General features: G+C 39.0%; 1 protein-coding gene across 3 annotated transcripts in view; it reads left to right on the plus strand.

The window, feature by feature from the left end:
* Positions 1-23,400, plus strand: part of HAPLN1 (hyaluronan and proteoglycan link protein 1) — a 77,584-nt gene that overhangs the window by 48,826 nt on the left and 5,358 nt on the right. For all 3 annotated transcript variants that reach the window (XM_008539053.2, XM_070569762.1, XM_070569761.1), the window contains exons 3-4: positions 14,256-14,627; positions 22,822-23,124. In XM_008539053.2, coding sequence (XP_008537275.1) covers positions 14,256-14,627; positions 22,822-23,124 — 675 coding nt within the window. The remainder of the gene's footprint in view (positions 1-14,255; positions 14,628-22,821; positions 23,125-23,400) is intronic.

Genomic DNA, 23,400 nt, shown 5'->3' on the forward strand with positions numbered 1-23,400 from the left:
TCATCAGACTGTCAGCTTTGTCACACCGCAGCTATAGAGCAGTACCTGGCACATAGTAGGTGCTTAATATATGTTTGTTGAATAAATGAATGAGTGTAATAAGACGCTTCCGAATTACCACTATCCTAATGAGCCTTTCTTAATTTCTGCGGCATCCTTAGCATTTAGCGACACATGACACATTGTGTGGGCTTAGGGAACCTGAACTAGATGACTGCTTTGATTCTGTAAAGCCAGCGTGAGCTGAAGCATAGTTTATAGAATTTAAGAATGTAAAAGGGCTGTAGTCTGGATCATCTAGATCAATATCCCATTGTACAAATGAGAAAATCAAGGCCCGGAGCTTCTATGTTACTTGTCTCAGGTTGCATGGCTGATGAGGAACAGTTTCTTTTGGCTAATCCCCTGGTCTTCTTCAAATCTGAGTTCATGTCTCACCTTCTTTATGAGCTCACCTTGAGTACTGCTCTCTGTCCCTCCTCGGGCACCACAGTCTCTCTCAGATCTTCTTTTCCGTTTCTCTGTAGCGCTGGCTATCTACTTTTCCTATTTTTATGTAATGTTTGTGTCCATCTCTGCCAGAAGAGCAGGGATCTCTGTCTTCCTGATGTACCCCAGTCACATAAACCAGTACCTGGCACATGGTAGGTGATCCATAATGCTTGTTGAATAAATCCAGGACGAAAATTCAGATACTTTTACTAATAAAGTCCTAGTTGGTCTTTCCAAATCTCAGGGTAATCTTTTCAGTTCATGAAATGACAGGCAGTTCACGAAATAAGGAAGAGAATTATGACTTTGGGTAACAAATTTTGTTTCTTCGTATGCATGGCTTCCATGCTATCTGCAGCATCTTACTCTTAGCAAGAGTCCACCAGAGGCAGGTGGCCGCATTCCTCCTAATGGGTGCATGCAGCTTTGAAGAGGATTCCATTTACCTTTGGTCACTGCAGTGCTATCCTGTTCCTTATGTAATATCTGCAGAGTCGGGATCTGGTGGTGCAGAGTGGATCCAAAGCAGTGGAGTGAATTTAATAATGTATGATCACAAACCATCTACAGAGCCAGAGTTTAATCAGGCAACTAGATAAGTGTTACTCCAACGTTAATTCCCTCTCTTCCGCCTAAAACTCACTTGGACTCTGTGAGTCTGTTGTGAAAAGTTAAATTAATTCATTTTTTTCTTTTTGAGACAGAGTATGCTATTTGTAGGCAAAAATATCAAGTATATTTTCCAAATTGCATTTAGATAAACATATATACTTTAATAATTCTATCTAGAAATTATAGTTATAAAATACCAGAGAATTTCATCATGAAATTGTGAAAATTAGCAATATCACGAGTATTAGATGACCAATTCTAAAATCTAGAATTAGTTTAATATAGGATGTGAAACCAAATATGGTAAGAACCGACTACATTAAACACAGGCTTATTATTTGATCAAACTAAGAGTATCACCATATGAATATAATAGATGAGCCCAAAAGAGAAGAAGGAAAATGTATATGTAGGCATATACATACATATGCAAAAATGCTCCTATCCTGCACACATACAGATATATACTTATTCAGGTTGCTATAACAGAATACCACAGACTGGGTGACATAAACAACAGAAATTAATTTCTCACAATTCTGCAGGCTGGGAAGTCCAAGATCATGATGCTGGCAGATTCAGTGTCTGGTGACAGCTGGCTTCCCAATTCATAGATGGCTGTTTTTTCTCTGTGTCCTCACAAGGCGGAAGGGGGCAAGGGACCTCTCCTGGGTCTCTTTTATAAGGGTACTACTTCCATTCATGAGGTTCCATCCCCATGACCTAATCACCTCCCAAAGGCCCCACCTCCAAGTATTATCACACTGGGGATCAAGTTTCAACATATGAAATTGCGGGGGGACGTAGACATTCAGTCTATAGCAAGCACCCACTATAAACAGGATTGGGGATAGAATGATCAACAAAACACATGGTCTTTGTCTTCATCAGCTTTATAGTCTAGCAAGAGACAGATGTTATTACAGATCTAGAGCCATTGACTATGATAACGGCCACGTAGGAAAATTGTGGAATGCTACAGAGAGAAGATAGCATTATGTGTTACTACTTTTATTCAAACAAGAAAAGTAGTTTCTTTAAATTATAGGTATAAGTCAAAATACGGCAATATGTTTCTTTGACTATATAGTTGCTACACTAGATGCACAAACTCATATAGTTATACATATATACACACGTACACGATGGTTATAAGTAGAGAGCAAGGAATGAAATGATTATAGATTGATATACAATTTCTATCAATCCCTTAATCTATATTTAGAAATATACGTTTCCCTACCAACTTTGCATCTGCTAGCCCATGTCCTAGTCTTCTGTGCATTTGTGTGTCCTTTTGAGAAAATTTACTCATTCAGGCATTTGTTGAACATTTGCCTCCTTCATGCAAAACACTGAGTTATTCTCTGTGGAAGGACAGAGATCTCCTCAGTGAGCTTAATGACAATATTATCACGGCAACAAAGGTGACAAGAAAGAATAAAAGAAGTGTTAAATAGGGTGGAAACATGGAAAAAAGAATTAGTTACCAAACAAAAAGATCTTAGCATTTAGAACTTTGTATTTATACTCACTAAAGTTTTTATCACTTATCAGATTTAAATGCATAAAATTAAGAATATTGCTATAGTTGTTATTGAATAACCTAGAATGCTGAATTCAGCATTCTAGGTTATTCTATAAAGAATCTGTTAAAAGAACAAATTTTGGGAAGTTTCCAGGGATAAAAACCTATATTTAATCATCTTTTCAGGTAGCAACAAATTCACACTAGCAGCCATTGCTTTCTCTGTTCAGTCCTGGGTGCTGAAATTGGCAAATTATGCCGGAAGCCAATGATTCTTTGGAAACCTTCCCGAATACCCAGAAAAATCCATTAAACATAGAAGCCTGTCCCTTTGGTTGCAACTTTGCAAGAATCAATGTTGACTCAGCTAATGCACGGACCTATAGCGTAATGGCTTAATGTTAACGTAGTGATACCATGTTTCTCTGACTTTACCAGATATCAAGAAAGAATAGATTTAGTTTTCCTTATTGCTTTAGCTCTTTATTTTAAATGCACGGTGGAAAATTACTGTTTTAGGAGATTCTTTTGGAATACAAAAATCTACCAAAACGAGTTAAAATTTTCCATTAAGAAGTCATCACAGTAACAATATCCAGGGGCAAAAAAGAAATCTTTGTTATAGAAATATTTTTATTTCAAAATGAAGACATTGAAAGCATAAGAAATCTCAAAGTTTTATAAAATTACTTCAGAAACATTTGCATATTTTGTATTGCCACAGCGTGGTAGCACTAAACAGGTGTGTCCTCAAAAATGGTTATTGACTAGTCAGTAGCCATTTTAATGTTGAAATAGTATACAAATAGTAGCCGTTTTAATGTTGTTTCAATTAAACACGTTGGTTTCTTGACTTCAGTGCTCACTCAGTGACTAATTACCACTTGGGTAAACCCTGAGTAGTCTATTTTTACGTGCTCAAGGATTATGCTGTGAAGTGTATTGAAAAGCACAAGTTAAACAAGAATTCTCCCTACTCTTCCCAAACACTATCCATTCAAAAGGGGCAAGGACATTGAGGATAAAAACACAGAAGGGCCATAGTCCATCACATATAAAATTAACAAAGTATGTTAGAACAGGCAGCATTTACTACAGTCAGTTGTGTAGCTGAGGAGAAGAAAGTAGAAAAAAAAGAGAGTCCTATCTTGTGTTTGAAGAGTGATTTAAGTTTAAAATAAAAACATTATTGAAAACATTCCTTGAAGTGAGGAGATTTCCACTTCTAGATGATTCTATTTGTCATGGTGCTTGCTTTGCCTCCTTGCTATGCCTTGTTCCTGGAAAGCAGTGGAAATGACGTTTGTTTATTTGGCTCAGAGTTACTGAATGGTAGTGAAAGCATGGGTGAAAGGAAAGACATGGAAGTCAAAGAGAGGTAGGTTTCCTTGTAAATTACAATATACATTACATAAATTTCTTATTTTCTTAGTTATATGACTACGTTGTTTCACCATGGATTTATGATTATCTGTGACGAATAATGTTGCTGGTAGAAAATAATGAACACTTTCACACAAGTGTTTTTCCTGTTCTTTGTTTTTTTTAACAATAGAGAAATAAATTTTAAAGTTTTCTTCCCTAGTATAATGTGAGTTATGAACAATTCTTACTTTCACTTGAAATGTGTCATAAATTATGCTGACGGGTTTTAAATCTCCAAAATCTGCCTGTGATTATTTTCATACGCTTACTTTGCTTTCTTTTATCAAACAATCATTAACAAAGGATCTTAATTAGCTTAAATCCTGAAACGCTGATTAGATGGTTACTACAGCATTGAGATGTTTCCAGGTAAACAGAATACCTTATTTTAAAAGATGAGTAAAGTAATAGTTGCTTATAGACTGCCCACAATACACTAAAATCAAAGTGTGCTGCAAACCAAGCTTCATCAACTTCAGCCTCTTATAACTATTTGTTTGGCCTGTATGCGTAATTGAATAAATAAAACGGAACATCTAAACAATAAATAGGGAAGAGTTTTTAAGGGAAAATGTGTTGTGACAGAGCCCCCAGGCAGCCTCGAGATCAATCCAAGTGGAGGGGAGCATGAGGGGCTCTCTAAGCTGAGATCAGAAGAGTGAGCGGGAGCCAGTCACATCTAGAACCAGGGACAGAGCATTCCAGGTAGAAAGAGTGGGAAAGGCAAACTCTCTGCGATGGGAATAAACATGGTGTTTTCAAACTGGAGGGAAGCTGAAGGCACTGCAGCCTGGCAGGGGGGGATGTGGCTGAAGATGAGATTAGAAGAGGAGGCAGTAGTGAGACCATAGTATTTTATATTTGGTTCAGAGTACAGAGTTCAGATTTTATTCTAAAAACACTTGAAAATAGTAAAAAGGTTTTGAGTAAGGGGGTGAGGTGATATGATTTACATGTCAAAAGACCACATGAATAGTGGATTCCGGTGGGCCAAGAGTGAAGAGGAGGAGACCTTGAGATGAGAAATCATGAAGGGGGTCCAGAATGGTAGCTGTGGAGATGAATTAAGATGAACCCAGTTGAAAAAAAAAAAAAAAATGGAGGTAGCGCTGGCAGCACTTGCTGATAGATTGGATGTCAAGTTTAAGGGGAAGGACACATCAAACACACCTCCTCAATCTGGGCTTGGACAAATGGATGGATGATGGAGGCACAAACTAAACTGAGGAAGATTGGGAGGACAGGTTTGGGCAGGGGAGGAGGGACTCCAGTCGTCTATTTGGCAGCTGATACAGGACCAGCAGGTAGTTGGATTTACTAGCTTGGTGCTCAGGAAAAAGTACACTGCTAGAAGGTTTTGGACCACCAGCACATAAGTACATAAGCACATAAGCATCAGCACATAAACATCAGCACGTATTTATAGCCATGGGATTAGACGAGATTGCCTGGGGAAGGAGGAAGTGCAGATGGAGGTGAGGAGATGCCCTGGGCTGAGCTCTGGAGACCCTCAGCCCCAACAGGTGGGTGAAGGAGGATGCAGAGGTGACATATTTGCTTCCCAGAGTCTGAATCCTGATCACTGATGTGTGGTAATTTTTTTTCTTGTATAACATTTTAAAAAATCTAGGGTCGGCCTTGTGGTGTAGTGGTTAAGTTTGGTGAGCTCTGCTTCAGTGGCCCAGGTTCACAGCTTCAAATCCTGGCCACAGACCTAGCACCACTCATCAAACCACCCTTTGGTGGCATCCCACATAAATAGAGGAAGATTGGCACAGATGTTGGTTCAGCAACAATCTTCCTCAAGTAAAAAGAGGAAGATTGGCAACAGATGTTAGCTCAGGGCCAATCTTCCTCAGAAAAATTAAAAATTTTTTAAAAATTTGCATTTCTAGCATTTGTTGAAAAATCCACATACCTGCTGTTTTTCAGCCTGCATTCCAATTGGACAACATCTGTGAGAACCAGTACCTGCTCCCCCACTCAACTTAATACTTGACCCATTATAGGCTATCAGTTCACGATTGTTTATTAAGAATCAAAACTTCCCTTTTGCCTCCAGGATTGACTCTGTAATGGTATTATCTTGATGTCTTTCATACTAAGTGAAGACATTAACCATATCAGTTTAGAAAACTAACAGTGTCCTTTCTGCAAATTACGGATCACTTGACCTTACATTTCACCACAAAGTGGAAGTGGTCTGAGCAGAGACAAGTAGATTTGAGTTCTACCCCTTTACCACATAAAGACACATTTCCAATAATAAAGGAGTGTGTGGTTAATTACAGCTTAATGAAGAAGAATGACTCATGCTAACGTTTCAGTTTCCCCATACCCTTTGAAAGAAGCCTGTATTACAGTTAAAATCCTGGAAAGTGTGTTTATATTAAGAATGTCGTTAACCATATTAGTGAAGTGTTCAAGTTGGATTTTCCATTTTATTTTTCTGTAATGTATTCCTTAATTTCTCTGTAACTGTGATAACCCAACTTATTTTTTCGAAGTCTAAAATCGTAGGCATTAAATGCTAATTTTTATCCATAAATCTTGGATAACATGAATCTATTTAAATTCTGAAAATTATTAGCTAAAGCAGACAAATCTGAGTTGGCAAAGATAATAAAATGATCTCTAGTTCTGGAACCAGTTATATTGGACTTACCAACAGCAATAATATTAATTTAAACCCGCAATATGTGATGCACAGTAGAAAATGCATTACCTGGGTTGTCTCATTTAGTCCTCACCACAACACTGCATAAAGGTGGTTACCCACCCCTGAAGCTGAAAGAGGTCAGTAGCTGGCCCCCCGTCATGTTGTTAAGTGATAAAGCTGAGATGCAAACTCAGGCAGGCCAATTCTTGTGCTTCGAAGCCACACAGGAACCATACAGCCTCTGTCTAAGCCTTTTCTTGGAACATTTGGAGTGAAGCAGTGGGTAAAAGTGGCTCCCATTTTATTCCGTTCAGTGGATATAACTGTGTTCCAGAAGAAATCAAATCACTATGAAAAAAAGTTTGGCCATGGGCCTTGGAGAAACTTCTCCCACAGGCCATTGTGGTGATTCTTGAGAGGAGTTAGAGGAGCAAGTTGGAGACGGCAGCTGTCGATAAACACATTGCAAAATGAAGACGCTCTGGAGCCCCCAAGGAAATTGAGGAGGAGCAGGAAGAAGGGGATTATATAGATGCAGACAGTTGTTTTTTTAACAAAGCTTCAAGGTGGTGGTCCTGAAATGCACTCCTGTCTTAAGAACCACTAGTTTAGGGGAAGCATCAAAAGTTGATGAGATGTGAATTTCCCAAGAACCAATACTTTCTAGGAAGTGTCTTCTGAAAGAGCCCAGGAAAGAAGACAGTGTAGAAGGTAGAAGCTGGTTAGCACACCTGGCACTCTGGCCACTCAGTAAATGTTTTTTAGTAAAGGCCAACATTTACGGGCACTCGAGGTATGTCAGGCACAAGGCTAAGTTCTCAACGCATTGCCTCATTTAAGCTTCAGAAGAATCCTGGGAAGAAGGTAGCTGAACTCCACTTTATTGGTGAGGAATCTGAGGCACAGAAAGGTTAAGTGACACAATGTAAGAGGCATAGTCCGTATACTTAACCAGTAAACTCTAACTGCTGAGAAAATCCATGAAATAATAATGAATGTGCAAGACAATAGCCCATAAAGAACTTGGTAGCAGAACGGAGCTAAATATCTTCATCACATTTTACTTCTTCTTGGTTGAAAATGATGAAGAGAAGAGATAATTTTTTCAGGATATTAACATAGTTTCAGGCTTACATCTCAGAACAGAGATTTTTAAACAGTATTCACTGGATCCCATATACCTCTTGATGCTCATTTCAAGCAGAGAAGGTCAGTTTTTATCAGATTTATATGGCAAAGATTTGTCTAAGATATCCTTTGGGCAGAAAAAGTTCCACTGTCTCTGAAAAAACATTTTTTTTTAAGTATTGCCATAGATCAACCTCCAGGCTCCAAACCAATGATAGCATTTATCCTTACTTTTTGCTATGAAACTTGAATATAACAACAATATGGTACACGTTCATGATCAACAGCACCCAAAACAATACTGTATTTTGGTGTTGGGCAGTTTCCCATTACAGAATCGATTTAGCTCTAAGGCAAAGGAAGGAAGAATGATATGGTCAATACCACACCTCACATCACATATGTAGATCTTGACAGAAAGGACACATGCCATTTAAGAAAACTGTGAAAACACAATTCCAGGTAATTTGGTTCAGCTGTAGATTGATAGGAATGAGTAGGGCACAAAGACCCTACAGTAGTTACAGAGATATAGGACCTGGCGAGGGGACTGGGGGGCGGTATTGACAGGAGTGTGTTCTTGAAGCCTGTGGGACCAAAAGGCAGAGTCCCAGGTGGTGAGAAACAGCAGCGATCACTTCACAGCAAACAGCAGTCTTCACTTACGGTATTTTCACCTTTGGGCTTTTCCTTTATAGTCAGAACTAGACAAAAATCAGTACTGTTGTCAACGGTATCTTAAGGGAATAGGGAAAATGTGCTAAAGCCTTCGTCTTTGAAGACATGTTTAAAGATAACATTTTTATTAACAGAGCCATAGGTCTTCTACAAAAATGTCATCTTGCAGTTACGGCAATATATCATAGTCGTGGCTACCAGCTTCTTGTGTATCTTTCCAGAGGTACTTTAGGCAAAATTTTTGTTTATTTGTCAATTAAATCCCCTCAACTATTTTGTTTAATTTCATACCACTTTTATTTAGTGCATGCATAGGTGATACATTCACATGGTTCAAAATTTTATAAATATAGATGTATACGCCATGAAAATCCCCCAAGATTCCTCCAGCTAGACATCCACCTCACCTTCCCACAGGCTTCCAAGGTTATTAGTTTCTTGTGAATCCTTTCAGAATAATTTATGCAAATAATATTTCTTTTGAATTTACACAGATGGTAAGAAACCCACATTCTCTTAGGTGTCTTCAGGTCAGAGTTTGAACTCCAGATGAAAACAAAGATAGGCTAGAGACAAATCCAAGAAGATTTCAAACTCAAATCATTCCGTAGTTGAGGGCCCGGGGCAAGGATGAGATCCTCGTCAAAGCTTCTCTCCTGCCCTCTTCAGGTCAGCCCTTCCTAAGGCGCCAAGGGCTAGTGGAGAGGCTCAGAGTCCTCTGCATTCAGGAATAGCTGGGAAGGAAACTAAAGCTCTGTCTCTGACAAATTAAAAGCAATCAGCCCTCTGAAAGGACGGAAAAGGCAGGATGGGGGTGGTGGCCACAGGGACAGAGGAGAGGGCCCTTGTAAAAGTTTCTGAGGCAGAGCTCACTAGACACATTGGAATCATGACCAAATGATGAGAGATTCTGACTCCTGGTGAGCAACTCCAGGAAAAATTAGGTTCATTCCAATCTGAAGGAAACAAAATAATTATAAACTGTCAAAGGCTAATGAGTTAGATATGCCTTAATTTTTTCCTAAATTATGTGTCCTACCCAAATGTAATGAACAAGGTACCATGAGAGACAAATGTCTAAATTATGTATTCTGCTCAAATATTGTGTCTTAATACATATATTTAATTGTGATTATAAAGTGTTTCCATTCTAGATCTACACTATGGTAAAAGAGAATTCAGATATCATGTCTACTGCCATAGATCAGCACAGGCTCTAGGCAGCATAATCCTTTTCAGCCACACTTATCACTTGCCAGGCACCATGATGATGCTGGAGGAACAATGTAAATGAGGCAGGGACTAGGGAAACAGAGTCATTGTCTCAACAGACAATGGTAAGAACAGCAACAAGGATACCAATCCATCCTGGTTGCTCATCCTCAGGCAGGTTTGGCTACCCTGGGGAAAGTAACAGCTTCTAAAGAGTTAGTCTTATACACCCAGACCCACCAAAGTGATAACGAATGTTGTGAAAATAAGGAACCATTTGTAAAACCTTGTGCAGTTTTTTCAAGTGATTCATTGTGGACCTGACGATTGAGTCTCTGCCCGCCAGTTTGGAATGTTAGGGAGGAATTCGCTGTCTCTTTGCAGAGATGAAAATGTTTTAGAAATAGATAGTGGTAGTGGTTGCACAACACTGTGAAGGTAATTAATGCCATTGAATTGTACACCTAATGGTTAAAATGGCAAATTTTACATTATGTGTATTTCACCACAATAAAAAATTCAAACGATGGTGGTAGAGTTTTTTCTTGGGAGAAGAGTATTTTTAACGTCCTTGTTTAGCATCTTATTTAGTCATCTCAAATATATTCCCCAGTTTTGTTTTGTTTTACAGTTTATTGGACTAGAAAAATCCAAAAGTCTGGAAGCTACTTTATCTATCCAGCGGTGAGAAACTAACCAACACCAAAAACTAACCAATTGGTTATTTTGCACAATGCCTAATTCATTTTAAAGAGACAGACTTTGATCTGTAGCACCTTCTTTTTTCTGTCATGTGTATTTCTTTGGCAATGAACTGCCAAAAAAAATGATTACACTTTTAATAGAACTAAGAACAATAGGTAATAGTCCAATACCATATTTCTAAATTGTTTTTCTGCAATTAATTGTTTTTATCCTATTGTTGAGAAGACTTCATCTAAATTACATGGCAATACAAAGAGCAGTTGTTCGGTCATGCCATTGCTTTCATGATTTGGTGAAATAGAACAATGTCGTCTGGATTTCACAGCAGAATTTGTAAAATAATAATGAGGCCCTGCTGTTTCCCCTGGAGAAAACTGTGGTCTTTGAAGGGCATCAAATCTTTTCAAGTCACTGTCATTGACACTCACTAACAGGAACATGAAATTTCTGCAACTTACAAATTGGACTTCTAAAAAATTCAGTCCCCTTGCAAGTGAGCACATGTATGTGGCCTAGTTTTATTTATCTGTTTATATTTTTTTAATAAAGGAAAACAAGCAATACTCATTCTGATGATCAAAGTTTATTTTTGTCTTTTGCATTTTATTTGCCTTGCAATTGCCCTGTTGATCAAACAGTTTTGATTTAAACGTTAATTTTGAACCGATTCAGGTTTTTGCATCTAATGATCAGATTCAAGACACTGTAGGCAAGATAGCACAAAGTTTGTCATCGGCACTCTCTGTTCTCTTTACTGCTCTTTCCCTGTCCTCTCTCCTCTTCAGCTTAGTGTGTTTCATGGCTGATCCTCATCATGACAACCCACCAGAGAAGCTCAGTGTTCTCCTGAAGTAGACCTGCCAGTCAAACACCCAGGGCTCCTGACTCGCTTGCCAGTGCTCATTACCACATCTTACCTGTTCTGCAACAGGCTACTCCCGCCAGCAATGCTCAGTGATCTGTGATCTGCAGTGTTGAGCTTCTAAAACAAGCAAACTAACAAAAAACATTGTTTTCAAGGCCATGTTGGGGATTTAGGTTAGTGAACATTAACGGTCCTCAGTCACTCAATGTGTTACACGTTACATATCTTTCTTAAGGTTCTTTGAATTTCAGCCAGGCACTTCTGGCATCCATCACTTCAACACTCCAGCCCCCACCAAAAGAAATAAGAATGGTAGAATTTTATACATTTTGGCAGGCTAGTTAGAAAAATTTTTTTGCAGGAAGCCAGTGGATTTTTGGTGTCTGCTCAATTCTTAATATTATACCACATAAGTCATCATCTACTCACAATACTGGAGTATAAGGAAATGGTACCTAAAACAATCAGAGGCCTATGCTTCTAAAATACTAAGAGACAATTTACAGTTAACCACAGAAAAAAATTAGAAGTCTCAGTCCCTTGTACAAGAGATTTGATCTTTGCTTTAACTCTTTAATTTATAAAACACTCAGACCTAGTATTTACTCTGGAACACCTTATGATTATGCTAAACCACACAATAATTTCCAAGTCTCCTATATAACACAGGTGGCATTTTATGTACTTTTTCACTCCACATGGTTCAAAACTTTGTAAGTAAGTGAAACTATGGAAGGTTAATATATACCAAAATTATGCTCACTATCAGGCAGTATCATATTTGATAAATACCTTGGAGAATCTGTGCAGTAGGAACAGCTGGTGAGGGCACACTTTTGGTCGGACATAATTCTAAATACTTTACGTATCTATTATGTCAACTGTATATGGTAGAACTCACTACCCCTGATTCACATGGAAGAAAATTGGGGCTTAGAGGTTGCACAGCTGGATCAAGGCCACGGAGCTAGTAAATTGAGGCGGTAAGGTTAGAATGAAGGCTCTGTCACATTAAAGTCCTTGATCCGAACTACTATAATATCCCCTATCTGAGTGCATTTGGGCATTAGTTTTGACTTTAAAGTAAAAAACTTGAAAGAATCATGAAACTGCAACCTCTTGTAGCTCTGGCATGTCTAGACTCAGTCCCAGCATGGGAAGGCCCAGCTCCCAGGTGTCCTCCCAAAGTACTGGGTAGGAGATGTTCCCTGTGGTCCTCAGGGATTGCTGAGCAAACTTAGTCAACTGCACCTTTTCCTCCTCCCAGAAAGAAGACACAGAGATACTTGGTTAGAACTTGGATGCAGTCACTGGGGATGCTGTGAGGGAAACATTATATGTAGGCTAGAGTTGGGTAGATTTCCCTTTCATCCCTTGTGATTCTACAGTCATAAATAAGAAAACAACGAGTGGAATGTAAAGGAAATGCTTAATGAGCTGGATTTGTAATTCATTTTAATTAAGCCATTATCCTCTCATTTTATTATCTATTCAAAATGAAGGAATTGATGGCTTTGTTAACCTTGGTTTCTGAGGATTGGAGCTGACTTATAAATGAAATATGTTCATTTAAAAATATTAATTCTAATTGCTGTGTAAAAAGAAATAAAACAGAACCACTGTGTCTATTTTTAAACACTTTTTATTTTGAAGTCTGAATCCTACGTATAGCATTAAATAAGTTTTGAGATCTGTCTGGAGGAGAGTGGCTACCCTTCCTGGTGACGTGTGTATCTTAAATAATTCATGGCCCAGGTTAATTCAGTATCTACTGGCCTATGGCAGGAAGGGCTGCAGAGCTCCACGAAAGGCAGTGTTGGCAGCCTTTGAAAGCTGTGTGGATGAGAAGGTGTGTGTGTCCAGGAGTTCTTATATCGTTTTCTCATTTTCAAACCTTGCCCATCCTCAAGAGACCTTGTCAAGGTCAAAAGCACAATGAGCTAACCAGGGAAACCCCAGAGAAAGCCAAGATCTGAAAATAACAGCTGGCTCTCTCGAGAAGGGCAGCCCTGCTGACTTGGCAGGCTTGGAATATTGCGGCGCTCTCTGGAAGGCAATAAAGTTCTTGTGGGAGGGAGGAGCAGAACAAAAGGACGAGGGAAGGAAAGATGGAAGCAATCAGATAACTAAAAAAGACACAGCAGAAAGCAGGAGAGAGGGAGTAGAAGGAGATTTAAGGGAACAAGGGCAAATAATTATTTGGTTAATCAGAAAATAAGTATAACTTTGGATACACTTTTAACATTCAAGTTTGGGACTATATTTCAAAGTCTGAAGTTTTTTTTAAGGTATTCACTAAAAATACCTTCGTGATGTTTAGCTTTTGTACAAAATTAAAAGGCATACGTGTTGCTTGAAATGCTCCTGAATGGTATATCACAGATGTATATTTGAACAGAAGCCAAAAATGTGAGGAGATTCTGAGTTCTTTGGCCAGAACAGTACAATGAAAGTTAATCAGGTTGCCTTATACTTTTCCTACAAATATAATACAGATTTATTATATTAGAAAGCTCAGCTGGGAGGAGATACGCCTACCCACCTTGAAATTTGTTGGTTTATATTGATGAAAGAGTTGTGGTACTCTGTATCTTATCTTGGTCTTCTTTCTATGTTTTTGATATTAAAATGTAGAAGAAAAATAAATAACATTTATTATGAAATCACCAAACTTCAGGTGACTATGGAGTCTTACATCCAATATTTCTCAATGATCATAATGCGTGTCCTTCTTTTTTTTGGGGGTTACAAGATGTGACTACCTTGTAGATGCGCTCTAGGTACCAGAGGTACCCGTCCCTGTGGTTCAAAGGCGATCACTGCTCAATAGAGCAGAGAAGCTGATCACCCAGTGCTGCTCTTCATCAATACCCAATATAGGTAGTAGATTTAATTTTATTTAAAAAAGTCTGCAAGCATGTTAATGGTGCATTCTTTTTTTTCAATTATAGCGGAAAATGGCCCCCGTCTACTCGTGGAAGCAGAACAAGCCAAGGTGTTCTCACATAGAGGTGGCAATGTTACACTGCCATGCAAATTTCTTCGAGACCCTACAGCATTTGGCTCAGGAACCCACAAAATCCGAATCAAGTGGACCAAGCTAACTTCAGATTACCTCAAGGAAGTGGACGTTTTTGTTTCCATGGGATACCACAAGAAAACCTATGGAGGCTACCAGGGGAGAGTGTTTCTGAAGGGAGGAAGTGATAACGATGCTTCTCTGGTGATCACAGATCTCACCCTGGATGATTATGGGAGATATAAGTGTGAGGTGATTGAAGGACTAGAAGATGATACTGCTGTGGTAGCATTAGACTTACAAGGTAGGTATCTGTAAATTACACTAAACTTAGAAATGATAAATAATCATTGATTTTTTTTTTTTTTTGCATGACAAGTAATCTCTAGGGCTTACCATAGTGATGAGGTGAGAAACCGAAAGTCCATGCATGGTGCGTTTTTCTGTTCTTTTGTATTTTGCAGTCTGTCTATGATTCCAGCTTTCATATTTGAAATGTACACAAAATGGTTATACACAAAATTGAAGCTATTTGCCTGTAGGAGAAACATACAGTGGAACTGAATCAACAACATCCAGAAACTGCCTTGTGCTGTGCAAAATCTAAATCTCATTACAAGGTTATTGAGAAATTCGGAGTGGATGCTTTTTTATTGTGCTCTTAAAATTATCTCAGTTCCAAAATAATGGCAGATTTTCTGAAGGACATCTGCCAACTAAAATACATGTAATTGTGTTCTGTAAAGTAACTATGAAAACTTAACAAAAAAGTGATCACTAGATTTATTTAAATATTCTTGTAAAGAAATAATTTTTTTTAAATGACCCAGAGTCTCTTAGACATTGGATACAAAATAGTCAAGGCATTTTGGGGGAATATTTCTTCACTATGTAATACACTCAGTAGGTTCAAAAACCAAAGTGTACACACAGCTAAACAATAAAATGGGTCTGTGCCTTCCCACCTCCCCTCTGCCCGAAGCCCACCCTCTGTGCCCACCAGTGGGGAAACTCCTCCCCTTCGTTTCTCACGTATCTCAGGACAGCTTATAGTCATGAGTTTCCACATTTCTTTACACTGAAGGATGAATTGCGGCTGCATTGATAGAATACTTTCCTTCCTTATGTACATAAACTATGCGTGTGTATTTGCTAGAAGCTCCTTTCACATCCTAGGACAGATCTGTGGCTTTTGGAAAAATATCCGTTTCGTCCACTAGCACATCACTGAAGATTTGGCCTTCTGAACCCCATAGAATCCCAATGTGTGTATGGAAATGTATAGCTTTATATATCTAACAAGTTGCACAATGTCATAAATTGCCTTTTTGTGACCTTCTCTTGTCTCTCTTAGTTGTAGTTCTTGGCTCCTGATTGCATGTCACCTTGTGTTTTCAGTTTTTTATTGATTCACATTAATATCCGTGAACACGGGCATTATTTAGGATGAAAGAAGTAGTTGGCTTAGAGAAGACAGTCAATTATCAAATATTACTTGAGGACCAACTTCCTTTATTGAAGGGGCATCAGGCAATGGACAGAGCCTTGAGTTAGTCGTATCTAGAGGTTTAGGGTAGTCCCAGCTCTGCTAGTATAAGTTCTGTAACTGGGGCAAGTTACTTATCCTTGTTGTACTTTGGCTTCTTCATCTCTGAATAGTGGGTTGACCTATATTATCTAAGTTACCTTTTCTTCTAAAATTATGTTTATATACCACAATATTTCCTGAACCTAAGTAATTCAAGTGCCATATTTATTGTCTCTCTACATTTATTTTAAAACGCAATTTTAAATAAGTAGAAACCAGCATAACTTGACGAAAATAAGAGGAAGCCATAAAAATAAATACACTGAATATAAGGTATTTCTAAATTCTAGCTGGATACCTGCTTGTTAATGGCTTTGAGCATGAACCTGCTCTCCCTTCCATTGAAAAGGAGATTAAGCATATGGTAAAGGATAACTCATTATACGGTCAAACTGAGACTTCGTTTAAGGCACAATTAGAGGTGTTGAAGGCAAACTATAAGAAAAGTCATTTTTCCTGCCTAGGCCTTGCACCATCTCAAATCTCCACGTTTTCCATGCTTTTAGAACGTTTCTCTATCATATAACACATATGCATTTGAGCCAAGCAAATGTGTCCAAGAAACCAATTTAATTGATAGGTATTTTTACAAGTGCTGTGTTAGTGCCATGAGATACAAAAAATTCCAAACCTCAGTTCCTTTCACTCAATGATCTTACAGCCCGTTAAAGATTCTAAGATACTTTCAAAAGTAAGTACCTTAGGGCCGGCGCGGTGGCGCAGCCGTAAAGTGTGCATGTTCTGCTTTGGCAGCCTGGGGATCGCTGGTTTGGATGCCTGGTGCGGACATGGCACCACCTGTCAAGCCATGCTGTGGCAGGCGTGCCACGTATAAAGTAGAGGAAGATAGGCATGGATGTTAGCTCAGGGCCAGTCTTCCTCAGCAAAAAGGGGAGGATTGGCAGCAGTTAGCTCAGGGCTAATCTTCCTCAAAAAAAAAAAATGGTAGAGACTTTAAAATATGGCAGAATTTGGTAAAGAAAGTGGGTACAAACAAATTAATCATACGTGCTACTTATTGTGCTCACTTTCGGGAATCCCCCTGACAGATGAGACTTAGGGCAAACTCCTTTTCTGAGGTAGCATGGCTGGTAGAAAGAGCTAGAGCTGCGATTTGATACCAGGGGCATCGGCTTTATCTACTATGATCTGGGGGCTCACGGGAAGGAGAAAGTCTCTGTTGGGGGCAGAACAGTGGCTTCAGAAGATTCTTAAAGGCCCCAAAGTTATTTGGGAGGTGACCTAGCGACGGTCCTTTGGTCATACTGCATTAATTGGTGTACCCATGGTAGCTGTTAAATTCCCCTCACTCCAGACAGTGTTTTTCCATCTTTCTGGTGTGCTGTAGAAAGGGTAGAAGCAGCCATTAACCAGAGGACCTGCCCTGAAATAACTGACATTTTACATGTAACATGGTACACATGAACCTGCTTCTGAGCAACTGAAGAAAATGCTCTCTCTTAAGAACAAGATCGAGATCAGCTGTACCCTGTGCCCTCCTCCACCCCCGCCCCAGCTATCATGTTCTCTTAGCACTCGGTACAGATTTCCATTATAGCTCTAATCACATCTTATTTTTTAAATATTTGCAAACTTGTCTCTCTGCCTGCTAAATATGATCTACTTGAGGGCAGTAAGGTGCCAAGAAGAAAGTTAGTACTTGGTAAATAGTTTACAGGTGGTTGAATGTTTGATGCAATGGGTTTAAACTTTCAAATACAAAAAAGTGTGCATGGAATAGAGGGGCCATGGGAAACACACTGAAGGAAGAGACACTGCTGTGGACCATGAAAGGTGAACTTGGTCATGTCAGAGGGTAGAGAGCGTGAAAAAGCAGGAAAGGGGGCACCGTAGGCAGGAAGGAGAAACTCCACAGGCCAAAATTTGAACAACAGATGCCACATACACGTAGCATCCAGCTTGATTGGTTTAAGGCCCAGCTTGGCAAAAGGGTGGGATAAAAATTTCTAACTTTATATTACAGCACATTTGGAAAAGTAGAAATATTAGCATAAGGAATCCCCATATATCATCATCCAGCTTCAAAAAAGTGTCATTATAGCCAATCTTACTTTATCTTGCTCTATTTACTCCCACTCCCACTGAATAATTTCCAAGAAAAACTGAGGATATTATTTGATATATATATATACACACACACCTCAATAAAATATAAAGACTCATATTTTAAAATGAAATTACAAAAAAATGTTTTAAGATAGCCACAATACCATTATAGAATAAAATTTGAGGAAGCTCGATTGCTAACCTCAGGATGGACATTGTGAGTGACTTGACAGTTTCCACAGAGTCTGGGATAATCAACATGCAGCAATTATACACAGAAGAGTCTGAAGGCTGTAGTAAACCACATGTGGCAGAAGAGATACATCGTGGTTATCATTTATTAGCTCTTGTTCCAGTTTCTGACCTTTGATCATTATCAATTACATCCTTACGTGTGACCACCTGCCAATCAGGCAAGCTTCTCTCAAGCACCTGGTTAGTCTTCCAGCGTGCATAAACAAGGTCAGGGAAGTGCATCATTCTAAATGTCGTGATTAAGCTGTCTTTCCAACTGTAGTTGTACAATGTCTTTAATTATATTGGCCCTTTAATACCAGATTAAACGCTATGTTCTCCAGAGAATTTTTCCGAGTAGAAAAAAATTATTCTTCAAGATGCCCAAATTATATGGTTTGTATTTATATTACAAGATTTATTACATCTTAGATTCACATTTTTATACATATAAATTTTTATCAAATTATGGGCTCTTTGCAGGAAGAGGCCACACCCCCAAATCTGTATCCTAGAGTACAGAGCACAATGCCTCGCTCTTAGTTGTGACTTAGGAACTGATTTTTAATCACACCGATTAAAAATCCATAAATCCTGGGCCAGTCCAGTGGCACAGCTAAGTTCACATGCTCCACTTCGGCGGCCCAGAGTTCACCAGTTCGGATCCCTGGCAGAGACCTATGCACTGCTCATCAAGCCATGCTGTGGCAGGTGTCCTACATATAAAATGGAGGAAGATGAGCCCAGATGTTAGCTCAGGGCCACTCTTCCTCGACAAAAAGAGAAGGATTGGCTGTCGATATTAGCTCAGGGCTGATCTTTCCTTAAAAAAAAGAATTTGTAAATTGTTTTGAAAAACTGACCTACGTGTGTATTGGAATTAGCTGTGGGAACACAATTTTTTCATATAGAACCTTGGATAGGGTAAAGCCCTCTTATTACTACCCACTACCCACAGTGCTAGAAACAGTGTCAACAAAAGACAAGCCTTATTCGGATATCACTAGAAATCTATGAGTAGCTTGGGCTACAGAACTCATCTCAGCAATCAACAAATATATAAATAATGATATGAAAAACATGATATTTGTGCTTCTAATCTTCCATTGCATTGGTTTTCCATTGGAGAAAATGGGGCCAAATACACAAAAATATAATCTGAGAACTTTCAGAAATAGAAAAATAATTTCAGATGTGTACACAGCACCGATAGGCACTGTGAGAGGCACTGAGGAAGGTAAAATTATGCTGCATGGTCTCTGCCTTTTCATCACTAAAAATATTTGCTTTATAGAGTTACTGAGATTTACTTTAGCTTTTATATGTACCATGGTGTGAAAACCTTTATATGTCTAACAAATTGATATTTGCCAACAGCAAGGATGAATTGGACTGAGCAATTATAAATCTTTTTTTTTTTTAAAGATTGGCACCTGGGCTAACAACTGTTGCCAATCTTCCCCCCCCCCCCCTGCCCCCCACCCCCGCTTTATCTCCCCAAACCCCCCTGTACGCAGTTGTATATCTTAGTTGCATGTCCTTCTAGTTGTGGGATGTGGGACGCCACCTCGACGTGGCCTGATGAGCGGTGCCATGTCCGCGCCCAGGATCTGAACCCTGGGCCGCGGCAGCGGAGCACGCGAGCTTAACCACTCGGCCATGGAGCCGGCCCCACAATTATAAATCTTAAAGAATGTGATTTCAAAACCTATTTTGACTGACTACTCACATCCTTTGATATGATTCTTTTCCGTATGATGTACCATCCTCATTAATCCTCTCTGCGGTGCTGCATACCAGCCCTTCATGGAAAAGTAAAGAGCTTTTGATTATATTTTGACATATAATTATAAAATAATCATACTTGGGAAATAATCATACATCATTCTTTCTCACTCGTGAAAGTTTAACTTTTCTTATTTCTGTAATGCTGGACTAAAGCAATCACCATTTGCTCCATAATTCAGCTGTAGGAATTGCACATTTTTCCACAGAGCCAAGCATCCGCAATCATAGTCTTAGATGTTGAAATCTTAACTAACTGGAAGTAAAATAAGTAAATAAATAAAATACTAACAAACATGTAGTTCCAGAAATGCCCCTGCTTGTAAGAAACATCTGATTGTTGAAATGCGTGCACCAAATGTGTACAATATAGTGAAACTTTTAAAACTTTGGCTGAGTAAGACATAGAAATTGACCTTGATTTACTTGGAATGTCTTCTTTCCAGCATCAACAAACATTAATTAAAATTTATTCAGTAAATCTTTTGAGTTACTATAACAATAAGTTGACTGTTTATTCTTGAAATTGAAAAATAGTAAAATTTTAATATAGGGTTTCACTTTGACTTTAAGAAATGATTTATCAGATTATGTTAAATTTGAAAGGAACTCAAATAAAAACGTTTACACTGGATTTGGAACTGAATCCAACATATTTCAGTAACACCCAATGGTTAATCAAGGACAAATTACTAAAGAAAAAATTTTCCTAATGTCCATGGGAGGCCACCCAGTGCACCACAGTGAATTTAAACCTGAAAGGTTGTCTAGGTCTTTAAAATTATTATAAATTAAGATATCCTACATTCTCCACTATTTTACCATCTTGAGTCATTTGGGAAATGGAGTTCAACCCAAATGGTTTCTTTCTCTCTCCAGATTGAGATACTTTGAGATTTTTCTCTCACTGGAGGTCTAGCTGCCAAGGAAATCTCTACTGGATAAATTAAATGTTTTCCTTTTCATCGGCATTGCTGAGGAAAGAGGATGAAAGGCATGAGGGGACGGGGAGCCCTATAGCAGTCGCTTCCCAGTGTTAACTGGGTTCTTAGCTGGATGCCCAGGCATAGCCCTTCTTAGACAGAGCCGTCTCCAGGCTCCCCACCCCCATCACTGCTGGGGGCAGTGGCAACCAAGAGAGTCTTTTCCTCCTTTCTTTTGGCTCTGATTCAGCTTACAGATCCTTCAGCCAAGAACCTGAGAAGGCAGGATGAGATCAGGAAGCCTTCCTGGATCTCTGCCTCTAGTGGACTGTGCCAGCTGGACTGCCCTAGGGGTACAAACATGTCCTGCGGAGGCCTTCGATGGACGCAATTTGATTTAAGCTATTGAAATTTCTCCTTGTAGAATTTTCCAGGACTACTTACAAAAGAAAACATTTCCTGTGTACTGATTACACTATTAGTGAGTTGTACCCTTTTTATAGGGTACGGCAATAGAGTCTGCAGGCTCATAAAGTAGCACATGTGATATAAACCACCAAATTACTGTGTCAGTGGGACAATTTTTTACATTCCGCATGCTAAAATATTAATTATTTCTAATTATATTCAAAAAAATCCAAGGCAAGGCCTGAATAGTCACTCTAAATTAATTGTCTTTTAGCAGCAGACATATTGATACAGTGGTACTTCAAAATGTCCCCCAAATGATACCACTTTGCTTTCTTACACTGCAATCTTTATACTTTAAAGAAATTGTGCAGAAAGTTGTGAGACAGCTCAATCACCTCCTATGATTATTGGACCAAAAGCAATGCTTTTGGAAAGCCATTTTCCCTGGCAAAGTCAAGCGTCAGTTCACACTGTTTACATTCACTAAAGGTTTTTGTCCTCCAGAATATTTAACTTAAACCTTTGGTATTGTATACGGATGTCTCTTTTGTACTTACCTTGTATAGCACAAGCTTCTGGAAGCTCTTTTTTCCATTTGCAATAAAAATGTTTTTAAAAACTTAGTTTCAGTTTGCAATATATGAATATGCAAGCTGAAAAATAGTAATGGAAATATTTTTTAGATGAGAGTTCTGATTTTAGTTGTGCTGTCCAAGGACAGAAGAAAAATTAAATTAAGGGTCATACTGAAAGTTGAAACAGATAGAAAGCCATGACGCTTTTTATGGAGGTGCCTCTCTGGGAAGAATTGTCCTAGCCATATGAGACGAGACTGCGGCATTCGGGTTTTGTTAGGAATTGACATTAGAGCTTCTACAAATGAGATGTCCCGAATGAAAGTTCCTTGTCTGCAACTTTTTAGGAGCACATGTGAAAGGAGGTGTGTATCCCCGCTTGATCGTTTGTTTATACATCTAAAGGACTGTATAAAACTAATTACCAATTGTATAAGAATAATTCCTTAGAAAAAAAGTGAATTTTGACAAATACCTTCTCCCCGAGCACTGTTTCTACGTCCCCCACCTCTCTTAGCATTCAAGATTGGCCTCTTCCCAGGTGGAAAGGGCTCCGTGGTGATCCCTTTTAGGGTTAGTAACCAGCGGCAGAAGGCAAGTTCTCGGGGAGGGCTATTTAGAAACTATGATCTGCAGCTGAATTGGTTCAGAAAGGAGAATCATAAGGCTTGCATTGAACTCTTAGCAAAAGAGGTAAATCACTGAAGTTATCCTACTGAATAGCTAATTGTGAGGTGCTCAGAGCTGAGAGGCTGTTTGAAGGCAAAAGGGACCATGAGAAACCATCACAAGATGATCAAACATTGCTACTTCATCTGATGGAGATTCTATTACCTTTTTCACCAGTCGAGTGGGATTTGCTCCAAGTTTTCACTTTTATGCCACTAATGACACCTCCCCTTCTCCTTTGGACAGGTGTGGTATTCCCTTACTTTCCACGACTGGGTCGCTACAATCTCAATTTTCACGAGGCACAGCAGGCTTGTCTGGACCAGGATGCTGTGATTGCCTCCTTCGACCAGCTGTACGATGCCTGGCGGGGCGGGCTGGACTGGTGCAACGCCGGCTGGCTCAGCGATGGGTCTGTGCAGTACCCCATCACAAAGCCGAGAGAGCCCTGCGGAGGCCAGAACACAGTGCCTGGAGTCAGGAACTACGGGTTTTGGGATAAAGAAAAAAGCAGATATGATGTTTTCTGTTTTACATCCAACTTCAATGGTAAGATATTAACCATACCTCCTTCTCTCCTATCCCAGAGACCAATACGTACCACAATACTACGCCCAACTTTTAATCTTATCTACTTAAGAAAAAAAAACAAATTTTGAAGTATTGCTCCAGTTTGAAAAGATGCAATAAATTGTTTAGTGTCATAATTTTTCAAAAATATCCACATAAGTCAAGCAAGAGTGTGTATTTCCACTATTCCTAGGTTTATTGCATCTAATTGTTATCATGAAATAGTTTAAACTGCCCTATTGTATGGAGTCTTTT

The sequence above is a fragment of the Equus przewalskii genome, chromosome 13 (genome assembly GCF_037783145.1).
Source record: "Equus przewalskii isolate Varuska chromosome 13, EquPr2, whole genome shotgun sequence".
Classification (NCBI taxonomy): domain Eukaryota; kingdom Metazoa; phylum Chordata; class Mammalia; order Perissodactyla; family Equidae; genus Equus; species Equus przewalskii.